General features: G+C 39.8%; 1 protein-coding gene across 1 annotated transcript in view; it reads right to left on the bottom strand.

Moving 5' to 3' along the window:
• Positions 1-23750, bottom strand: part of CPA6 (carboxypeptidase A6) — a 321211-nt gene extending 297461 nt beyond the window's left edge. Inside the window, exon 1 of the mRNA XM_082719142.1 lies at positions 23624-23750. Coding sequence (XP_082575268.1) covers positions 23624-23739 — 116 coding nt within the window. The 5' untranslated portion in view covers positions 23740-23750. The remainder of the gene's footprint in view (positions 1-23623) is intronic.
• Positions 23751-23990: the final 240 nt, after the last annotated feature.

Below are 23990 nucleotides of genomic sequence, written 5' to 3'. Positions count from 1 at the left end.
TGTATGCATTTCCAATTTATAGCTGCATTCCATTGCTATTTACTGTCTGCTTCTCTCTCCTAGCACAAAACAAGGCTGAAGTTCAAACACTCTAATAATTGTTAGATGCGACCCACAAATGAATTTTAATCCTGATTTTATACAAGCCCTAAATTAAAGTAACAGATTTCAAAAGTATTTTCAAAATTTCAAAGCTGAAGTTTTTGTCTAGAAATGATTTAGGAAATGGTCATATTCGCAATATCCCTAAGTTTGAATTCTGATCGTAAGTACACCTAATTATCCATAAATGAGATGTGTCATGATAGGTGCTGGGACATACATGTTGTCCATGATCTCTTTACCCACCCCCAACCTCTCAAAGATACACAGGATTATCCCACTGACAAAGTGTTATGTTTACACCAAAACAGAAGGGAAAACGAATGAAAAGGAAGGCTTGCTTTGAATGAGAAGCAATGTCAAGGGCGTTGGCATAGCAATCCTGAAGGGAAGGACAGGGCATTCAGGTGGAGACAGCTTCCCAGAGATCTCAGAGTATTTCTTTGAAATCTAATAGGATTTACCCCTTAACCTAAAACCTGCCTTTAATCCCTGTTCACATTTAAAGCTTAGACCCAGTGTCTTCCTAAACTCTCTCAATTGTTAAATTGGCACAAGGGGCAATTCACTGACAAGGGTTACGGGAAATACCTTATAGAAACAGAAGAGTCTTACTCAATTAGTGACACATAAGTTAAATATTTAATATGCATCCAGCACTATCAGGATCCTGTTTCTGCTCTCAATGAGTATGGTAGCATTTGGAAATTTAAAAATATATACATTTTTAAAGCCCAGAGTAAACCAAGCCATTGAAAGAACTAAGCAGCTATTATTGCAGGCTTGGAATATTAGAAAGGCACTCCTCTGGATTAGAGCTTCCTTAATTCATCAAAAAAGGACACTACATTTTGGCCCCTGAAAACAAAAGATGTGGATGTTTTCTTGATTTCAAAAAGACGGTGACCTCGAATCATTTGACGGACTCCTCTCAATCTTGCTTGTCTCTTGGACCAACCCCAGCAGCATCAGCGCCATGAGAGTGGGGGTGGGGGTGGGGGTGCGGGACCATACCAGAAATGCCTGTTTGAAAATCTTGGGTCCCAGCCCAGCCTCACTAAATTGGAATCTGCATTTTCACAAGATTCCAGGTGATTTCTTCGCACATCAGTTTTGAGAAGCTTAGTTATACACGTTTCTCATGATTCATTTCTATGAAACCTAGATTTCTTCAACTCTTTAAAAAGTGTATACTTGACTGCTGCCTTTCTTGTCAGTGAAAACTAGCCCCTCTCTGCAAAATCTCAAGTGAGTAAAGGAAAGATAAATTGGCAGCTTTTAAACAGATTTCCCATCACGCCCCCCTTTTCCAGAGTATTCTCACCACATGCCCATAGCAGCTGTGTTTACCTCCGTGATTAGACAGTACAATAAATGCACCTAGTGATAAACTAAGTTGATTTAATTAAATGCCTGATTGCATATACATGTTAGAACAGTCGGTTATTTCACCAAAACAATGGAAAATGTCTTCTGTCATGCAAAAAATGCAAAGTAGGGCCAAGTAGATACAATGCAACAGTGACTAATTCTTTAAGATATCTATAGAAAAGAAGATGGGTTTCCAGATTTGTCCATTAACGTGATGAAGTCTCCTTTCTAGGGAAAGGACACCACTGTGTAATTACAAATCCTTAGTTTGCTCAGACCAGTGGACACTTTGATCTTTCTAGGGATTTGTAAAGAAACTGGATGTTAGAGGAGAGTGATGGGGGGAGTTATTAATCACCAATGAGATCTATGTATCTTAAATCTGTGGCACTGGGCTCTGGCAGAAGATTGAAGGGAAATCGGACTTCTTAGGGCATTCTCCTGCTATCCTTGCCTAAAAGATAGCAAATGCTCCAAGAATCCAAATTGAGAAAGTGGACAAATCATAACTAAGTCAGCAGCTTAGCAAAGAAGCTTTCCACAAATGGTAGTTTGGGACGTGAAGGGTAAGGCTTGATTTATCCCCACACAGGACTCTGCAGCCTTTGCTGAGGAGAGGAAAACAAACATACACAAAACCAAAGACATCTCAGAGCACAGGTAAAAAAATATATATTCCCTATTCCTTCCAATTCTTCTCCTGTCCCCTTTCTTCTGGAAAGTTCTTTCTTTGGTCTTTGAAGGGAGAAATTAAGAGAAACAGCCTGCAACAGAGGGAACAGCAGGGACTTTGAGGCCAAGCAAATCCGAGTTTGGATTTAATTGTCTGAAGTGTGTTTTCAATCCAAGTTGCACAGATGAGTGAAAGAGCAGCTGCACAAGGATAAGGGAGGGGCATGCTGGAAAGAAGTGCCATGAAATGAAGGAGAAAGATACCCAATTAGGGCATCATTTTGCTTTTATATGGCTGGAATTTTGCACTTTAATCCTTACCATTTTATCCCTCAATACAAACGTATCAGTTACATGTTCTTTATAGAAGAGTGAATGGTCTCAAAAGCACAATAATATTAGGGGGGGAAAAAAAAGCACGTGTGGTAGTGAAAGTGAAAATTCTTGGTCAACCCACTCCTAAGGATAATCATTGTTGACCATATGGTATAGACACTAATATTTTTGCTGTTTTATAGTTTAAAACTAAGTTTTTTATATATGCAGAATAATCATCATTCTGGTAGGCTGAATAATGGCTCGCAAAATACATCGATGTTCTAATCCTTAGAATGTGTATTCCCTTGCATAACAAAAAAGAAAAGAGAGCATTACAAATTTATTAAGAATATCAAGACAAGAGATTGCACTGGGTTATTGGAAGAGCCTAAAGATGCAATCACACATGTCCTTAGAGAAGCAAGAGATTTGTCAAGGCAGTGTGACCATGGAGAAAGTTTGGAATGAGGTAGCCACAGTCACCAGAAGCTAGAGGAAATGGACAGATTCTCCCCTCTAGCTGTCAGAGGAAATGTTGCCCTGTTGACACTTTGATTTCAGCCTCGTTGGTATACTATTAGAAGCAGGCTTTGGGACTGAATCTCTCACACTAGAAGACAAAGAGATGGGTGTGCATCATTTTTTTTTTCCCTTTCCTGAAGACTTACATTTATACCCTCCAAGCTAGCATACTTTGGTTCAGTCCCTGGGTCCATCATTTTCTAGAATATTTAATCTATTCTTAGGATTAGCCAATTCTTCACAGCAAAATATATTAAGACTTAATCAATCCCAGTTAGCATAATTAAGAAAGTAATGTATCTGGGGGTGCCTGGGTGGCTCAGTCAGTTGAGCATTTCTTGGTTTCAGCTCAAGTCATGATCTCGCAGTTGTGGGATCAAGCCCCCACTCAGTGCAGAATCTGCTTCAGATTTTGTCTCGCTCTCTCTCCACCCCTCCCCACTTGTGTGCTCACTTGCTCTAAAATGAGTAAGATCTTAGAAAAATAAATCTATCTGGAAACTCATACCAGGGTTTTATTTGTACTATGAATATTTGTACTATGAATATTTGAAAAAATAAAAATTTGTGGCTGGAAAGAATTGTGTTTTTAGTATTTTTAAAAGGTAGTTTGGCTAAATAAAATTCATCTAGGTAAAATCATGACTTATTCTTCTAAGGGTCAGAAACACAGAACTTGCAAAATCTTAGGGAAACCATCCAGGTCTATGCAAATTGCCTCTCCCACAGAAACAAGGACCAGTTGCTGGTTATGGTGAGGGACACACATGTATATCAGAAAATCCCCCTAAAGGAATTTTTTCAAACTGGAAGTTAGAAAATTTCCTATGGCAAGAGTCATTCGTCCACATCTCCATCTGGGCTGGTACCTTTCCCCAAGTACAGATTTCCCCGTCTTAGGAGACATGCATTATTTGAACAGAGACAGAAGAGCCTGAATTCTATTCACAGAACTTTGTTTGAACCTTGGAGGAGGGGTACTTAGCTTAGCTGCCAGTATTTTCTTTGGGTTCTTTTTTCTTTCATTGTTTTTGGGCAAGTTGGATGGAGAATCATAAACAGGGCAATAGGCCAGTTTCTAAATCTAACCAAAATAAATCTTTTGAGCATTTACTATTTATGAAATACTAGGGGAAGCATATGAAGTAGTTGAAGATATAGGCTCTATACTAGTGCTAACAAAAAAGCTGTTAAAGGTGGTCTCAGTGGGTTTGTTTGGTCATGCTAGAGATGAAACATAAATCTAGAGGTTGAAGGGAAGGCACCTTTCACATGGGAGGACAGAGCACAGGACAGCCTCCTAGGTGCTAAAAATGGAGTGGATGGAGTAGGAGTGAGCTGTGGTCATGTCTGGTGAAATGGCAGACTCCTCGGACCAGAACAGAGGGGAAAGGGGAAGAGTTACACAGGGTTTGGGGTGTCAGACAAATGAGTTTGGACAGCATTCTTGAGAAGTCATGGCCCACTGAAGTGTTCTGGATCAGCAGAGCTACGTGACATAAATGTACTTGAGGAGGATTAATTTAGTACTGAGGCATATTACTGCCAGAGGCAGTGAACTGGAAGTTAGGAGGTTATTATGGCCACATGAGAATGATATAATAAAAGAAGATTGAAAGAAATGAGATGGAGGGAAGACATTGCTGCTGGGAAAAAGGAATGCTAAGATTCAGTGAGTAATGATAGTGGGGAAGAAAAAAATGAGCAGTTTTGACCTTGGGTGGTTAGATTTCTCCAACCTGAATGAGGATAGGAAGAGGACAAGTGTTAAAGGATAAACAGTTTCAAAGAAGTTGGCATCTACATAGAAATATCCAGCAGCCATCATGAACATATCGGACTGGAAACATGAAGAAGCCAGAGCAGGAAATAAAGGCCTGAAACTCATCAGAACAGAGATAATAGAACTAGTGCCCTGAAAAACAATCAGCATGTTTGGAGCAGAGAATACAGAGCTTGCAGAGAACGTTCTGAATGATAATGTGAGCAGCAAATAGGGTTGGGATAGGGAGGGGATCCATCAATGGAGACAAAGGAGCAGTGGTCAGACAGGTGTGAGCAACATTGTATTTGGATAATTCCATAGATTTCAAGGAAAGAGAATTTAAAACTGGTCATTGGTAATTTTGTAACTATATCTATGTATTATGTACCCTGAAATTAACCAAGGCTCATTTTAAGATTGTGGAATTAGAGACTTCTGCTGTGGGTTTTCAAACTCACCATTTCCTGCCATCCCCATTAGATAATGAAGTCAGTGTTTATGTTGTGTAGCTTATTTCAATTTGAGAGATAACTTCAGCTGACCTTTCCTTTTCCATCAGCACAATTAGAAGGTAGTAGCTAACAGAGCCACCAGATATTTACTGAGCAACCTACTATGTGAAAGACCCATAATAGAGGCTGGACAGACCCCTTATTCACTAAGATTCTCCCTTTTAATGCAAAAGGTAAGCATTACAAGTGTTTAAGTAAATCAAATGCAGGCTGGAAAAAGTCTTAAATCTAACATATGGAGTTAATGGTGACAAGTTGCTTGTTTTTGTAAGCACAAGAGCTTTTTAAAGCTAGCACTCTGGCTACGCCCATTAGGTTCCATGGTCCCCTCAGACTTTGTTACATGACATCTGGTACTTTACTGCCTTAGAGCTAAAAAGAAATACCATGCGTGCCATTTGCTTTGTTTCAGTGTTTCTAAATGGTTCCCTTTCCACTTGGTCTTTCTGTTAGTGGTAATATTCTTCAAGGATTTCAGAAATTGAAGGTCTGGTGTTAATAGACTTTTTTTTTTTTAATTTTTTTTTATTTTAAGAGGGACTATATAACTACAATTTGACCATTAGCTTTAGCAATGTTTTAAAGGAGGGCTCCACCCAATGATTGAGTTTTTGCACAAAATATATGCCGTTGGACTAAAAATTAGGACACAGCCTATCAGGACACAGAGAATCAGTTGCAAATTAAAGTGGTTCAGGGTAACCTTTTATGGCAAGTTTTGTATGTTACTTTAGCAAAAATTCCTTATCAAGGATCCTAGTCTGGTTAAAATGAAACTCTACAAACATGTTTGAATTTCATACATCTTGCTAGCTGTGCAGGAGAGCTTAGCACTAAGAGGCATTTCCTATGTAGGGACCTTACAAATGTTTGTTGTCTTCCCTGCCTGTTGACAGGCAGCTCAACCTTATAGGATAAACTTCATCTGTAGTCCACAAACACTAGTGTACAGAGGAGATGGTTCAGAATCCCTTGGTTGTCATTTTTTAGAAGATTCCTGGGCTTAGTTTCTGGATATTCTGATTCTGTACATTCGAGGGTATGAATAGGGTATATCTGCATTTATTCGATTTGCAGATAATTCTGATGAGCAATCATGTTTAAAGTCTGCTCATTTCTTCCCAGATGTATTGTTCTATGACTGGGAGATTCTATGAAAAGTAGGCTGTGTTCCAGACTGAGTGTACATTTTCCATATGCTATGTATGGGCATAAATGCACTGAGCCTTCTCAAGTGAAGACTGATGGACCTTTTTTAGGGGGCCAGAGCTGACATACTAATTTATAATCTTCTAAATCTTGGTATATAACTACAGCAAAATGTAAGAAGTGCAGAGGAAACATTACCTTGTCCTAGGAGGACCTTGGAGCATTTGATAGTTCCTGATTTCCTCAACAGGTGTTAGAAGAGATTAGGAATCCAATAATATATCCACGGCATGTAAGTCAAAACAGAACCTGGATTTCTTCTTTCCTAGTCCAGTTACTATGAAATACATGATTAGGTGGTCAAATTAAATCTCCCATGTTGGTATCATTTTAGTGGGATAGGAAGAAGACATCTCCTCCCTATCTCCTAACATCCCAGAGAAACAGTCCTACAGTGCAAGAGCTAACTTAAAAAAATCATGCATAGGACTCTAAAGCTTTCTATTTTCATTTAACCTATCATACATATTCCTCTAGGTCAGTATGTGTCCATTACTCATTCTTTGTAACAGCTTCATAATATTCCATACTACAGACTTCTCTTGATTTAGATCTTGATTTTTCCAATAGATTTACTGATGGACTTCCAGTTCTCAGGTTTTTTTAATCCCTACATCAATGCTGCAATAAATATTCTAATGCACGCTGTTAGGGTCTGTGATCAAAGGAACGAGACTAATGCAAAGCGAAAACCGAGCAAAGCTTTATTTCGCGCCAAGCATTGAAAATCAAACCAACCAGTCAGGGCTGTCTCTTACAAAGAGGTGACGCCGACCCCCGCCCCCGACGACGCCGACCCCCCCTTGACGCTGACCACCCCAAAGACTACTACCCCCACCCCACTTCACAGACTAACATTTATAGAGGTGGTTGAGGCCGGCCCACACTCAGGTGGCCAATGAGATTGCAACACACAGGGGAAATTGAACAGTCAAGCATGGTTAGCACTAGGGGTGGCCAATTGAATTCCAATTCACCATAGCAAATATATGGGCACCCCACTGACTGGATGTTTCCATCTGGCCTGGCCCACCCCTATATCTGGGGTTTGCAAGTAATTTCCTCCAGGAGGGGCAGGGGGTCAATCCAAGCTTACAACAAAATGGCTCCCTCTGGCTAACCAGGCCCTTACACATGCTAACTTCGGGAAAGATGATTTCTATGAATAAGATTGATTTGTGCAAAGGTGCAAGAATCAGAACTCCTACTAGATTCTGCTGGATTATTTTCTGAGGAGTTAGTAGCAATTTCACATTTCCATTAGCACTGTGAGTTGGGTTTTTCCACAGCCTCATCAACATTAGTGAAACTCCAAAAAAATTGAAAAATGTTCAACCTTCTATTTGAAAAATGGTTTTTTGTTGCTTTAATTTGCATTTCACTGGGAGTGAACTATATTGTGTATGTTGGCTCTTTGTATGCCCTTTTCTGCAAATGGCCCTCCAGGATAAAATAATGTTCTTCCTCACACCATGTACAAAGAAAATTCCATATAAGGTCCAAAGACAGCAAAGCTAGAAGGGGGAAAAAAAATTGTCTAACTGAGTGGAAGAGCTACTTGACATTTTAAACAAGATAAATCTAAAACTTCAACAAAGGAGAAAGAATTAAGGTAAAGTTGAATTTATAACCATTAAAATTGTTTACATTGTCTTGCCTGACAGAAAAAGTCAAAAGACAAATAAATTATATCATATACATGACAGACTTTAGCAAAAGATTAATATCCCTGAATATGGTTCTCTCAAAAAATGGATACAAAATAGACAAAAGGAAAAATAAAAAGCAGTGATATTTTTACCATCCAATTTTGAAGATTCTTGTGTTTGAAGCATAGACAAAGTACATGTTTACATCAGATTATTGAATAGAAGGTGTATTTCCTCCTATACAAGGTTCTCCCATAGCCATCTGTTCTCTGCCTATAGAGTCTCTTGGCATTTGGATCTGATTTCCTCAGGAGGGAGTGTTGCCTTTGGTAAGCCTCACATGCTAATCACATCTTGTTTCCTTTTGTCTTCCTTCCAGCCTTCCCTCTGCAGAGCTGTAGCAAACTCACAGCAGTTCAACTGCCTTTTAAAGACAATAGCTAATATTCAGAAAATTCTGTGTACCAGGCAAAGAGCTCCACTGAGTACCATTCACAATCTCAGATGTACCCTATAATGGGAGAATCACATCCAGTTCTATAGTTTAGAAACCGAGTTTAGGAAAGGCACCTGTCTTGCTTTATTTATAGCAGAATTTAAAGCACTTCCTTGTAAGTTACTGTATGTGAGGAACACCTGAGAGAGTTCATGAGAAAGTACTTTGTAAAGTCTCAGGTACTCGATAGTAACCTATCTGGCTAGATTTTCCTTTAAAACTGTGGTTAAAAATAATCTGTGATCAGCAGGAGCATCACATATCCCTTGCTCCTTATCCCCTACTTGGAGACAGCACGTTTCTCACCAGCTGCCATTTGCTAGAATAGCTGCTTCTAGGAAATCAGCATCATTCAAAGCCCTGCCTTGAACAACATCCTCAGAAAGACCTCTCTGCCTTAGTTTTTCCTGAGTAGGCAGCACTCTGTGCTACTTCTCCTTTGTAACAATTACAGTTCTAATTAATGTCTGCCACCTGGACTTCAGTGCAAACTCACTGAAAGCATGAACCACATTTCTTGTGGGATACTTAGCACTATGCTAGGTGCATAGACAAACGTTTGAAATGAAAGTCACAGCATTTTATATCATACCCACTGTAAGAATCTAATTGTTACTGTCTATTCACTTATACATTATCTATCTCCCTTATGAAAATATGGGCTTCACAAGAATAGGTGCTTTGCCTTCCTTATTTCTAGTCCTTTATATTCTTAACATCTGGAACTTGGGACACATAGGTGCTCCATGAGAATTTGATAAATGAATATTGGTCTCTGTATAGGCTGTTGTTGGCTGACTAAATGGAAATTTGAGATCGCCACCTTCCAATTTCAAAGCTCCATGATTGACTGCTGTGAGCACTCCTGGTTTCCACATGCAGTAGCCCTCCCCCCCACCCACTCCGCCCTGCTCTGACCCTTCTCCATGATTCCAGTTACCTGCAGTCAACTGGTCTTGAAGCAGATAATCCTCCCACCAAATCATCAGGTAAGTCAGTAATATTCTAATGCTGCCTTCACAATACCCAGGTCATTGACCCCACTTCAAGGTATCACGTAGGGATGTCATCTCACATCACAAGAAGAGGGAGTACAGTACACAACATTTGGAGAGACCACACTCACCTAACATGTCATAATATACTATAATTGTTCTTTGTTATTGTTCACCTCTTATTGTGCCTAACATATGTCTAAATTTATCACAGTATGCATATATATATAATGGATTCAGTGCTATCTGCACTTTCAGGCTTCCACTGGGGGCCTCAGAACATACCCCAAAAGGTAAGGTGGACTCCAGCATTTGATTTATCTACAGTTCTATTTAATATCACTATATTACAAAACATACACAAAAATTAAAGGATGAGAAAATGTTTGAGATCTGTTATACCATTTATTTTTTCCCCTGGGTGACAGAGTTATGCAGAGTTACAGTACAATCAGCCACAAAGTTAGCTGCAAAGCTAATATTTTGCAATATTCTTTAAGCAAAAGCCTGTGTTTAAAGGCAGAGATCTCTTTAGTCAAGGTTCTAGAATGTATGAGAGAGGGGCAAAGAAAAATGATTTGCAGGTGATTGAAAAGTGATTATTTTTAATTATAAATAATTTAATTATCTATATTATTTTAATTATATAATTTAATTATAATATATAATTAATTATATATAATTTAAAATTATATATAATTTTATGATTATTCAGATATTCTTTTTTCTAGTTTCCAGGTTGAAGTTACTGGTAAGATAATCAAGCATTCATAGATCAGAGGTGAGGTCTACTCAAAAAGTGAGAAGTTCAAAGTACTGAGAAGTCAAAAATTAGGGATATGGAATTTTATCAGACAGTGGAGTAGCAGCAGAAAATTTATGCAGACAAACTTTCCTTTCAACCCATGCCCCACAGAAATAACCCTTAATGTTCAACCTGGACTAGGTTCTGATTATCACTATTATGGCAGCTTTAAAAAGAAATTGATGGTGTAGGAAACTTCTAGCAAATATTTTTCTGGAATTTCTTCAAGGCATGATGAGTTAGTTCAATCTCAGAAAAATATATGTAATAGAGGAGCAGACTAAAAGCATAATGGAGTCTCCCTCTAGTCATTTCAAATGCATGTCCTGACTTATTGTATTAACTTTCAAATGAAAAAAGATCAAAATACAAATTTATTTGTAGTGTGGTATGGCAACCACAGAATTTCTATTTGAAAATCTACTCAAACAACACAACAGCATGATGCTGGTTGTGCCTGGTATTTTTCCAACCTGCAAAGTCATAAACCCTGCTCCTGTGTTTTCTAGTTTCCTTGGTATCTATGGGACACACAGCAAGGCAGCCACTTTGGCCATTTAATGCTTTGTTAGAATACTCAATCTCAAATTTTGCTCAGAATTAAAAAAATGAGCATGTTTTTCTTTTCAGTCATTAGTTTGGTATTGAGTGCTGTATCATTAAATTTACTGGCTTCTGATTCGTATTTGCAATGCTTCTGGAACACTTTTGGCATAACAGAAGCTGAAATCCTTGCAATAGTATTGGCTTTTGGCAAGGGTGGATACCATGAGGTTTACACAGGTTAAAAATTTCTCTGAATACAAAAGTTATTCATCCGTCATGTAAATTAGTAAATAATGTAGGAAGAAAACAGGACCCCCTAATGCTGTCTCTTGGTCATAATAATCACTTAATATTTTAGAGCATATCCCCCCCACCAGGTAGCTAACCCTATCATTTGTAAGGAATCATGAACATAAGCTGTTAATCCAGTTTTGTGTCTGGTTTTCTTTTTTTAAAAAAAAATTTAAAATGATTTTTAATTTATTTGACAGAAATCACAAGTAGGTAGAGAGGCAGATAAAGAGAGAGGGGGAAGCAGGCACCCTGCTGAGCAGAGATCCCAACGCAGGTCTCGATCCCAGGACCCTGAGATCATAACCTGAGCTGAAGGCAGAGGCTTTAACCCACTGAGCCACCCAGGCACCCTGTGTTTGGTTTTCTTAACATTTCATATTGTATCTTGAGCACTGATATATTAGTCATTTATAATGGGCACAGATTTCATAATATATAAGTAAACTTTCTTGTTGAACATAGATGTAGTGTTCTACATTTTTATAAAATTGGTGATAAACCTCTTTCCATCTACTTTAAGTCTTCGCCCACACTTGAGATAACGCTTCTTAGAAATTAAACTGCCGGGGCACCTTAGAAATTTAACCAGTGGGTTAAAGCCTCTGCCTTCGGCTCAGGTCATGATCTCAGGGTCCTGGGATCGAGCCCCGCATAGGGCACTCTGCTCAGCTGAGAGCCTGCTTCCCCCCCCCCCCCACCTGCCTCTCGGCCTACTCATGATCTCTGTCTGTCAAATAAATAAATAAAATCTTAAAAAAAAAAAAAGAAATTAAACTGCCGAGAATATTAGTGTTGAAAATGGTTTATGTTGGAGTTCGGGTGTGTGTTCGGGTCTGTCCTCAGCACATTACGTATATGCATTTAGTATTAGTTCAATTTTACGGAGGGGGGGGGACTGAAGCACAGAGAGATTAACTCTCTAAGGTCATAGGGTAAGTGGAAAAGCTTGGATGCTACCCCAGGCGATTTGAGGCTGGAGCTGGTGCTCCTGACCCTTGCGCTGTATGAACTCTCTAATCACTTAGGTAAACATGACCTTCGCAGGTCATCCACATTAGACTTGGAAGTTATAGACCACCTACTTAAACCCCTGGACGCCACAGAAAGTAAAGCCTAGAAAGAGTAAGTGACAAAGTCAAATCGCTGGTAGCAGATCTAGGTTTTACATCTTGACTCCTCATCCTGCAGTTCAAACACTTGTTACTCCAAGGGTGACCCATGAACCACAGCATCAGCCCCACCTGGGAGCTTGTTAGAAATGCAGAATGTCAGGTCCTACCCCAACCCTCCTGAAGCAGAATCTGCATGTTAACAAGATCCCCTGGTGATTCCTTTGTACATTAAAGCTCCAGAAGCTCTGGCAATACACTGTAAACTTGATAGATCTTGGTACTTCAGTGGAAAATCTGTATGTAAACAGCTAGTATTTCCACAGCATGAAAAAAAAAAGTCATTTTTCAGTTAGTTAAAGCTTTTATGAGTTTGAAGCATATGAAACTGCTGCTATTTTAGAGAAAACATTTACTATTGGCAACTTAGTGTGGCTCAACTTCTGTGGGTGGAAGGATAACAATAATAAAACAGGTATTAGTTTGGGTAGAGACTGGACTTGAAGTGGAAGAGGTTCTTTTTCCCCGTGAATATACATGTTAGTCAGGAAGAAATCACAATTAAACAATTACATTGCAAAGTGGTAAGTGCTACAGGAGAACATTCTGAGAGCTTTGGAAGAAGGTAAGTGATGTTCTGGAAAATAAACATGGAAAATCATTTGCTTCTGTTAGTGGCAAAAAAGGCGGCATACAAACCTTAGTCAAAATATTATATGGGCATCCTCAGAAGCTTCGCAGAATCGGATTTAAACCAATTGGTTAAGTATATAAGGTGCTCCACAAAGTTTGGGAGCTATGACTTTCCACTTGAACTAAGAAAACTAAGGACTATATTGTCCTTTAATGGTCATAGTAGACAATGAAAGTTTATAGGTCTCACCATTTAGGTTGTACGATTTTCATGGGCCCCACTTTGGTGGTTTCTCTTTTTTGAGGTTAACAGTTTCAGGTTGGGTGAAGTGAAGAACTGGCTTGCATTACAGTATGAGTGAAGAGAACAATCTTAGGAGTAATATTTAAAGATGCACTTTTTTTTTTTTAATGGAAGCTGTGAATAACCTATAAGCAAGCAGTAATGTAAATACAAAACCTTGGTTAAATATTTTCCATTCTCAAGTCCTTTTAGGTATCTTGCTATTCTAGAAATGAGATTGCTATACAGATATTGCATCTTTACAGTAGTTGGTTTAGAAATACTTAATTTGGGGGGAGATGGTTGAATAGGTAATAATTCTACTTTACCATCTTTTTCTTACAAGGCTCCCTTTTTTTAGAAAGAACTGACCTACCAGTTGTTGGACCCATAATGAGGTACAATACTGTTCAAAGCAGTCCTAAGAGCTTGAGAAGGAAAGTATCTGAGACCGAAATTGGGCAATCATTGGAGTGATACATGAAATGCATTGAGCAGGGAGAAAGTGACACGAGGGTGGGATAGATCGCACATAGGTACATGCAGGTGGTAGCTTTCAATATTCCCCACAGCCTCCCTGCAGGCCTGAAGGGCAAATGGCTTCTACTTCTCACTACCATCTTTATTTTTATGAAATCTAGTCTGGCAAAACTGCCTGCAAATGTCAGAAGTTTGATTCCTAATGTATTAGTTTTCTCCCTTGTCTGCCTTCCCCTGCCCTTCCCTCACATCCTTCTAAACTTTTACCAAATCTCCCAAATACTATCTGGGCACTGGGAGAATATAAAAGAAGAGTAAGATCTAGCACCTTACTCTCAACTTGCTTGTAAATCAACTTTCTTCCTGGAATAGCAAAGATAGGACAGCCACAAAAAGCTATTAATACCCAGCAGTTGGTGGTGATTGTAAAAAAGGACAGATAGAGTACTATGGGATCACAGAGTGGGGAGCAATCACAGCTGTTGGTGGAATCAGGGAACTCCTGCCTGAGGAGTAATGTTTGAACTAGCTCTTGAAAGGCAGGCAGGCTCCAGAGAGGGAGAAGGAGGGATTCCCCAGAAATGCATGCCACAGAGACTAAGGCCCAGAGGAGGAGGTGGAGGGGATTTGGGGAATGTTTTGCACTGTAAAGAAAAAGGAAATAAAGAATTTACATACTTATTTATTTATTGCAGGGGAGAAGCAGAAAAAGAGAGTAACTATTCCCTTCAATGGCTCAGCTCCAGCCATGTCATGAGAACCACAGGGTTCTCAAGCTTTAAGCTCACATTACCTGACAGGCTTGTTAAAGCCTATATTGCTAGGTCCAACCCTGGAGTTCCTTATGCGGAGGGGGTTGTGGGGAGGAGCATGTGTAGCCTGAGAGTCTGCATTTCTGTGACGTTCCCAGGTGATGCTGGTGCTTCTGGTCTGAGAACCCCTGTCCAGAGATATGGCCAACAAGCTCCCATCCCACTTGCTATTTCTTCTGCCTGGAAATTTCTACCCCCAGATAGTCACATGGCTCCTGGCCTCGGTTTATTCTTCTCATTTTTTCTCCTGACACTCTTTATTCCTGGTCTATGCCATACCTTCATAACCACTATCATATCTTTACACTATGGTGATGTGTTTTTGTTTTTTTTTTAATCCCCCATTAAGATATAAATCCCATGAGGGACAGTTTTGTTGCCTAAAGCAGTGCTGTAATTCCTAGCACCTAAATTCCTGCGTTTCCAAACTTTAAAATACCATTGGGCACATAGTAGGCACTCAAATAGTGTTGACTTGCACCAAAGAATAAAATGCTTAGGAATAAGTTTAATTGAGGTGAAAGACCTATACTCTGAAAACTGTAAGACGCTGAAGAAACCAAAGACAACATGAATAAATGGAAAGATACTCCATGTTTGTGAACTGGAAAAATACTGTTAAAGTGTCTATATTACCCAAAGCAATCTACAGATTCAGTGCAATCCCTGTCAACATGCCAACAACATTTTTCACAGAACTTGCATACTAAAGTTTGTAGAACCACAGAAGACCCCAAAAAGCCAATGCAATCTTGAACAAGACTAGAGATACTACAATCTCAGTTTTCAAGATATGATACAGAACTATAGTGATCAAAACAGTATGGCAGTGGCATAAAAACAGACACAAGATGAATGGAACAAAACAGAACACAGAAATAAACCCACACTTACATGGTCAATTAGTCTAGGACAAAGGAGAAAAGCATATGCAATGGGAAAAAGACAATGTCTTTAAACAGTACTGGAAAAACTGGTCCTCTACGTGTAAAAGAATGAAATGGGCCACCTTCTTATACACAGAAATAAACTTAAATGGATTGAAGATCTAAATGTGAGAACTGCAGCCATAAAAATCCAAGAGAAAATATAGGCAGTAATTTCTTTGATATCAGCCTTAGCAATATTTTCCTAGATAGGTCTCCTAAGGCAAGGGAAACAAAAGCAAAATAAACTCTTGGGACTACACCAAAATAAAGAGCTTAGCACAGCAAAGGAAACACAAAATGAAAAGGCAACCTACTGAATGGGAGGAGAAACTTGTACAGGATAACACCAGTTACATAGTTTAAATAGTAAGCCACTAAGAATATGACTTATCAAAACAAACAAACAAAACCCCCCAAAATCCAATGATCTGATTAGAAATAGGCAGAGAACCCGAATATACATTTTCCAAAGATGACAGCAGATGGCCAATAGACAGATGAAAAGATATTCAACATCACTAATCAGGGAAATGCAAATCAAAACCACAGTGAGATACCCCCTAATATGTGTCACATTGTCTAAAATCAAAAGGTAAAACAAGTGTCGGTAAGAATGTGGAGAAAAGGGAACCCTCTTGCACTGTTGGTGGAAATGTAGACTGGTGCAGTCACAATCGAGGTATCTCAAAAAGTTAATAAAAATTAACTTAATTACCCATAAGATCCAGTAATTCTACTACAGATCTACTCAAAGAAAACAAACACTAATTTGAAAATCTATAGGCATCCCTATGTTATTACAGCATTATTTACAATAGGCAAAATATGGAAACGGTCCAAGTGTCTACCAATAGATGAATAAAGTTGTACACACGTACACATGGATTTTATTCAATTGTAAAAAAGGGAGGAGATCCTGCCATTTACAACAACTTGGATAGACCTAAAGGCTATTATGCTAAGTGAATTAAATTAGAGAAAGACCATATGATTTTATTTATATATGGAATCTAAAAAATAAAACCAACAGAAACAGACTCAAATACAGACAACACACAGATGGTTGCCAGAGCAGAGACGGGTAGGGGAAGGGGTGTAAGGAGTGAAAGGGAGTGGGAGATACGGACTTCCGGTTACGGAATGAGTAAGTCACGGGAATGACAGGAACAGCATAGGGTTACAGTCTAGATATTTTGAGCTTCAGAGCCATCTATCCAGTTGGGTACTTTATAAATCCCTCAAACTACACAGAGCTGATGGAATACTTACCCTCTCTGCAAAGAGCTCAGTTCTATTAATACTAAGAATCATTTTACACTATTTCCTCCTTTGTCTCCTCTTCAGTTACCCAATTGTGAAAATTCTACCTGTTAAGTATTTCTTTAATTGTTTCCGTCCTTTCCCTTTGATTGTTACTGCCAGAAACCATGCTCTACCATGTTATTACCATGATCACTATAATATCCCAGTCTTTTGTCCCCAATTATTAGCCTTCAAGTCTTCCCTTCTCAATGATGGGAAAGGGAATTTTCCTTGGGGGGGGGGCAGGGAAACAAAGTAATCTAGATTTTTTTTTTTTTTTTTTGTAAACTTCTTGACTAGCATCTAATCACCCTTCGGAGAAACCGGAACTTCATGTTATGGGACATAAAGTAGTTCATGACCTTGAAGGCTTACCTCACCTCTCCTACCAAGAGAAACACCCTTTATTTTGTTCATTCTTAATTGCTCTCATTTTCTAGATTTGACCAAGTTCTCACCTGTAGTTCTTTGCGCAGGCAATATATTCCCTGTGTCTGGAAAGCCTTCACTTAATTTCTGTTTGTTCTTTATGCCTGAGATGAGGACCATGTTCTTGGAGTCCCAAACATTCAGAAGAAGAATGTAAAATACTTTGCATATTTAATAATTCACTCAGATTTCTGTCTTTTAAAGACCTTTCTCACAACGAAAAAGCCTTTTTTGACCTTTCAGAGGTCTAGATTAAGTGATCCATTCTCTTGCACTGACTTGGCTCCAAGAGTTTTGTCTGTGGGCACAGTGATCCCAGAGTTGAAATTGTTTACTTACCCAAGTTACTCATTACACTATGCACATGGACTGCTCTTTTATCTGTAGCCCCAGAGTAGCAGAGGGCCAGATATGCTACAAATATTTATAGAAATTAAATCCTCCCTCATTAAACACTTCTCAGTCTTGGCAAGGCTGAGAAGTCATTTTACTTCGTCATTTTACTTCATCCCCAATAACCCTAGGGATCATGATTTTACTTCATTTTACTTCATCCCCAATAACCCTAGGGAATAAGAAAGAGTAAGATTTCTGGATTCATCAAACAGTGTTGTTAACTATAAGGACTACTTCAAACTCAGCTGACCTGAGTTTTAGTCCCACTCCACCAGCTCTGCAAACCATTTTTTTTTTTTTTGAGTTCTGCTTCCTCGTGTATTAAAGAAAGGGATTGAGCTCTAATTTTGTGGTCTTTCTTTTCTGATTCTATGACTTCAATACCATTTGCAGAATAAAAATGCACATTTTGAATCTGTGCAGTACATAATTCTAAAAGCCCGTTTGGATGGATTGCTTCTATAGGAGAATGAAATAGAAGGGAATGTAGATTGGTGATCATTAAATATCACAGTGACCACTGAGAAAAGATGCTAGTTATTTCCTAGTATGTTTCCCCTAAGCAGTACTCACCATTCCCAGACATTATTTTATAGCCTCCCATGCAGCCAAATCTATCTAACTAACTCTGGCCAATAGGCAGTGAAGGTGAAGGACTGTTCTCTTAAAGGAGAGTGACCAACATTTTCCATGGTCCTGCTGGCTGGACCTCACGAGCTAGACTCACTGAACCACATTTGAGAGTTGAGTGTTGAGCATGGCAGAGATACAGGACAGAGTCCATTTCTCTGGCACTACCAACTATACCCGCTTGTATTTCTACATGAGAAAGAAATTTCTTGTTCAAACCATTGAGATTTGGGATTGTTATCGAAAAAGAACAAACAAAAACAAACCAACAAACCCACAACCCAACAGTATTCTTAGTAAAAAATACTAATATTTTATTATTTTCAAAGCACACTGGGAAGATGGTAATTTTGCTGAAGCAATTTTAAAGTTTGCTTGAACCTTTAATAAAATAATTTATGAAATTTCCTATACTACCCAGAACAAGCTACTTTAAACTTCATATTCTACATTCCACTTTATTATGAAGAAACTAACACCCAGAGGTAGACTAGAAAAGGTATTTGTTTGGCAAAGCAAATTCTAATCCTATGAACCAGTTTTCTACTGAGGGATCGTAGTGAAGACTAGAACAGTTCACAAGACAACTTCATTTTCTGATCAGCAGTTCCATTTACACAGACTAAAAGACTAATGCTTTTGTAGCTTTCACAATATAAAATTATGGAATAGTAACATCCTTCACTACTTTTCAGGAAGTGGAAGTGATCATGCTTCACGGTATTGCCCAGAATGTATCCTGGAGACCCACAGCATTGCATGCTTTTACCAAGCAAAGCGAGAGGCCTCAACACACAGAACAGATTGTGGGGAATAAAGCTTTTGGAATAAACACCTGATAATCAGCACTTAGGAGTTGCCCTTTGAGCTAGTGCATAAGGAAAACTTAAGTTATTCTCCCATTAATAAGGGCCAAGAGCTCAAAGGAACTTTCCAGAGAACACTGAAGAACTATTCTATAAACCACACTGACTTGTGAAGAATAGGTTCAAAAACCAAACTTAAAACCTACTGTACATCTTTCATAATTCCCTAATGCCCTTAGAGCTCACACATTCCAATCTATCATTCATGATCTGAGATGGCTCATTCTTGCTTTAGGCCCTTATGATGAATGGGACCTGCGTTCTTTTGTTAAAGATGGATCAAGGCTGAAGTGCTCCCTTTCTCTGGAATACTGAGGAGTCTCAAGGCTGAAGAAGAGTGAAACAGAGACAGGAGAACCAGAGAGTCTGATTATAGAGGCCTTGAAAGCCAGGCAAAGGATTCTGGATTTGATGTAGTCAGCAACAGGAAGCCAAAGTAGATTTTTGAGCAAGGGAGTAACACATGCAAAGGCTTATTTTAGTAAGATCATTAGAACGAGAATGGAGTAGAGAGGTAGAGCAGTTAGGAGAAAGCCATGTTACTTTGGGCTAGGATAAGGAAATACTGATATGACTGGTGGCTATGGCAAGGGAGAAGAGAGGACAAGGAGGAGACTTTTTATAGGAAGATGGTAAAGAACTAAATTTGCAGTCTTGAAATAAGAAGGTAGCTGAAAACTTGAAACAATGCTTATTAAAGAAGGAAACACAGGGAATAAGGCTGAATCCATGATTTACCATCTACATCAGGACTTTGCTCAGACTGAAATGGGGTACTGCCAATTACTGGGCCAGAAGAGCAGGTGAGAACAGGGCCAGTCTCAGGCAAACAGGGATTTCAAGCCATCTTACCTGAAAGGAGTTTTAACTACTGCCATAGAGGACAACTCAGATTCCAATGATCACCCTGTGTTCTTGAACTCTAGCTCTGGGTTTCTAAAAGTTAGACATTAAAAGGAAGCCACCATTGGAGGATGAAAATAAAAAGCTGCTGTTGAGAGACAGAAGAAGAGCCAGAGTGGTAAGCTGGAAAACAAATATGACATCCCTGAAGTTCAAGCTGTTCTGAGTCACTGTATTTCTCATAGTTGTCTGCTTTTCAATAGGTCACATCCTGATTTGGGGTCTCTTTGCTTAAAGGTTAAGGACCAAACAGCCTTCTTAAAAAACCCGGTTTCCTTCCATTCCTAATTCTCCATATCCCTTTTCCATGAAGGACTAGTAAACCAAGGTGGAGGTATGGGGTGTTGGGGGCAACAGGGTGAAGGATGGAGGTGTGGATACTGCATGAACACGGACTATTCAGCATGCACCAGTGGTCTAGTGGCCTTACACATACATACCTATGGTCACAGGACAAAGGCAGTCCTTAGAGTTGCTCCCCTGAAAGGAGAAATGACCACACAGTGACAAGAAATGAGTCTTCAGCATGTGCAGGGCTGAGTGAGGAAGGAGTGTTCCAGTCCTCAGTGGGCACATCCAATACCACGGGGCTCAAGTCCAACAAGGAACCCTAGTGTCAGGAAGCATGTTCACGCTCCTCCCCAGCTGAGCTATGGAAGGGCTGAGTGATCAGAACAGGCGAGGCCTGGAATAGATTTCCACTCCTCCTTTCTTGGTTCAGAGCTCACTAATCAATCCTCATGGTCTCTTCATTCCACCCAACATTTACACATTGTCTACTAATGTTATGTGTGGGGTTATTTACTAAACCAAGCTGTCAGAGGGCATGGACTCTGTTGTTAATGTTCTTGGCACAGAGTATTATTAGTTGTTGAATGAATGAAGGCACACACCCATGGTCAGTTTCTGTGCTACTTTGTTTTTACCCATCTTCCACTTTCTATCCCTTGTGTTGTCTGCCTGCTTTTCTAATGAGGATTGACCATCAGTGACTCATCACCTAGAGATGAGAACCACAATTAGATTTCCAGTTTTAGCTACATAATCCACTTCTTTGTTACCCTGAAACTATCAGTTCCCCAAACAGGATTAAACCTTCAGTTTTCCTTAAGACCAATTATCTTCTGTATCTTAAACGAATGACAGAATAGGAAGTAGTTTGTCCAGTCAAACAGAGCCAGGTTAGAATCCCAACTGTGCCCTTACAATGACCTTGGGTTAGTTAGCTCTGGGGTTGGGTTACCCAGTTGTACTTCATTTAGCTTAACTGTAAAATGGGGATACCCAAAACTGCATTATATTGTTGATAAAGACCTACAAAATTGTTTTTACCAAAATGCAAGAAATGGGGCTGCTCCATAACTAACAAAGCCTAAACCTATTAAAGGAGAAAAAGTGAGGTGGTTTAGAATTTTAATCTTGAATTGGCAAAAAAGATCACATGAAGTAACTATGCCACCATGTCATACCATCAGGTTCTCATCCACTCAAGAACGAGACATGCAGAAAGTAGTCCCTGAGGGAAGCCAGCAAAGGAATCCCAAACATAAGCAGCATTTCTGTCTTTCGTGATGAGAGAATGGCCTACTTAGTAAGATGAAGTTAAAATCCCCCATTTCTGGTGGGAATGTGCTCAGACACTTCCAGTTTTAAAGAAGCTCTAGGCTTTTACAGTGATGGACAGGTAAAGCGATCTTCAGTTTCTCAAATGTTTCAGCTTTTTTTCTCCAATTTTCAGACATCCGGTAATTTATACATTTGGGACTGACTTATTATGTCTCAGCCAAAGGGAAAACAGCAATTAATGCTTTCATAGCAGAACAGAAAAATAGTGCAGCTTCCTCCAGAGAAGTTCCAGTTGCAGCAAATTCTAGAAGGAAAAATTTCCTGCCATTGGTGGTGTTTCCTCTATGTGGTGCTTAGCTAAGTGCCTGCACCTGCTCTGCTGAAGCAGGTCTGCTAACTTGGTCATCATCAAGCACCACACACTGAAATAATTAAGAACAGGGCCCCAGCTGAGTGGAGCAGTGTGGTCCTAGGTCACACGGGTGTGTCTAAACCTGATTATCACATCCTGACACCAGACAGGAGAGTCTGTAAAGTCCACAGTGGGGCCAATACCAGTCATGAAACATGGCTCCCTTGTCCAAACCTCCAAAGGCACGATGAACGACAAGATGTGAAGCTTGAACCCTGTGTGTTTAGGAGACTGAAAAGCAACCCTTCTGATGTTCGCCCCTTTCTCTTTCTCCCTAGAACACAGGAGTGGAAAAAATCAAGATTGTATTACCATCTTTAGCCTTTATCTCCACCAGTGCCTCCTCCCCCATCTTATTGTCCCCAAAACTGAGGACAGGTTTTTTGCATTGTTTTGTTTAAGTTTTTTCTGTAAGCACCATATTCAGGAGAAACCATAAAGGCAGGGCCTAGATACTTTATTATTTTTTTTAATTTTATTTATTGAACAGAGAGAGATCACAAGTAGGCAGAGAGGCAGGCAAAGGGGGTAGGGGAAGCATGACCCTGAGATCATGACCTGAGCCGAAGGCAGAGGCCCAACCCACTGAGCCACCCAGGCACCCCAGCACTAGATTCTTTCAGAGACAAAAGGGAAGTATTTCTCTTTCCAGGGTCATACATATAAGTTCTTCTTTACATTATTTCTAGTAAGAACAACTGTGCCATAACAAACTGGACACACCTAGGGGAAAGTTTTCCTCAGTTGATTGTTACAGAAAGATAAAGATTTAAGACCCTGGTTTTCCTCCTCTATAAAAAGCAAGTGAATTAGATGAGCTATTAAGGTTCTTCCTGATTTAAAATGCAGTAATGCCCTAATTTCCAGATTCAAAGAACGACCCCCTGCAAATCTGAGTAAAACAAATGCTGTAGAGTCCACAGCAAGCCTTTGGGAGAAGAGGTGCAGAGTCGCACACTGCTTCCTTTGCAGTCCTGTGCCTCCTTAAGAAAGGCAAACACAAGGTACCCTAAGCTACAGACACGGGTCAAGGGGGAACTAATTGTTTTTTCCCCTTCTACATTCTTTCCTTCCGGAAAAAACACCCAATTTTACTGTTGGCTCCTTTTATTCGGCTTATTTTAAGCTGGCTCATTTGCATGGCTCAGATTTAAAAATCTTTCTAATAACCACAATGCAGGCTAACACACACACACACACACACACACACACTCTGGTCTTAATCACTGATGAATTTCAACCCTTTCTGTCTATAATCCTGAAGGAGAAGCTCTAGTTTTCAGGTCATAATTCACATGGTACAACAGCATCCTTCTTACGCGGGTACTGTAAATACTGGCCACGCCAAGGACAGAATCCCATTCAACACTGGCTCACAGTGGATGATGGCACACTATAAATAGTGTGAAAAGCTAGACTTGTGACCGCCACGTTCTCTCAGCGAGCTCGACCCAAGAGCTGGGAACCGCACACACACTTTACTTTAGGTGAGGGCGAAGTGTATAGATTCACACAAAAATCACAGATGAGAAAAAAAAATCCGAGGCAGACTCAGGAGCAAAGCAGCCCCCTTATCCAACTAAAAGACACACAGGAAACGAAAATCACTCTACTCACCCAGCATAGCTGTTGTTATAAAGGTGGCCATGCCCTGCTTGCAGAATCTCCCAAAAAAGCAGGCAAAGAGGCAGAAAAGCAGCTGTCGGAGTCCTGGGCTTCCTGAGGCACTTCATAGTGTTGCAGGGAGAGGAGCTGAAAGTTCTCTTACAGCAGTCACTGGAGGCTGGAGGTGGCTCACAGGGCCCCCTCCACATGCGCAAACCTTCTCTGGGAGGGGGTGGGGACAAAGGCTGGGGAGTGAGTAAAATGTGACACTTCTTTCCAGCCACAGGGGGAAAAAAAAGTTTAAGCAGCCGAAGAAGGGAAGTTGCTATTAAAACTTGGTGTTGGGACGAGAAGCAGCAGCACACACAGCCCAGCCCAG

Source organism: Mustela nivalis, assembly GCF_964662115.1.
Source record: "Mustela nivalis genome assembly, chromosome: 2".
Classification (NCBI taxonomy): Eukaryota; Metazoa; Chordata; class Mammalia; order Carnivora; family Mustelidae; genus Mustela; species Mustela nivalis.
The sequence above is the reverse complement of the archived record's forward strand: the minus strand, read 5'-3'. Positions and strand labels throughout refer to the sequence as shown.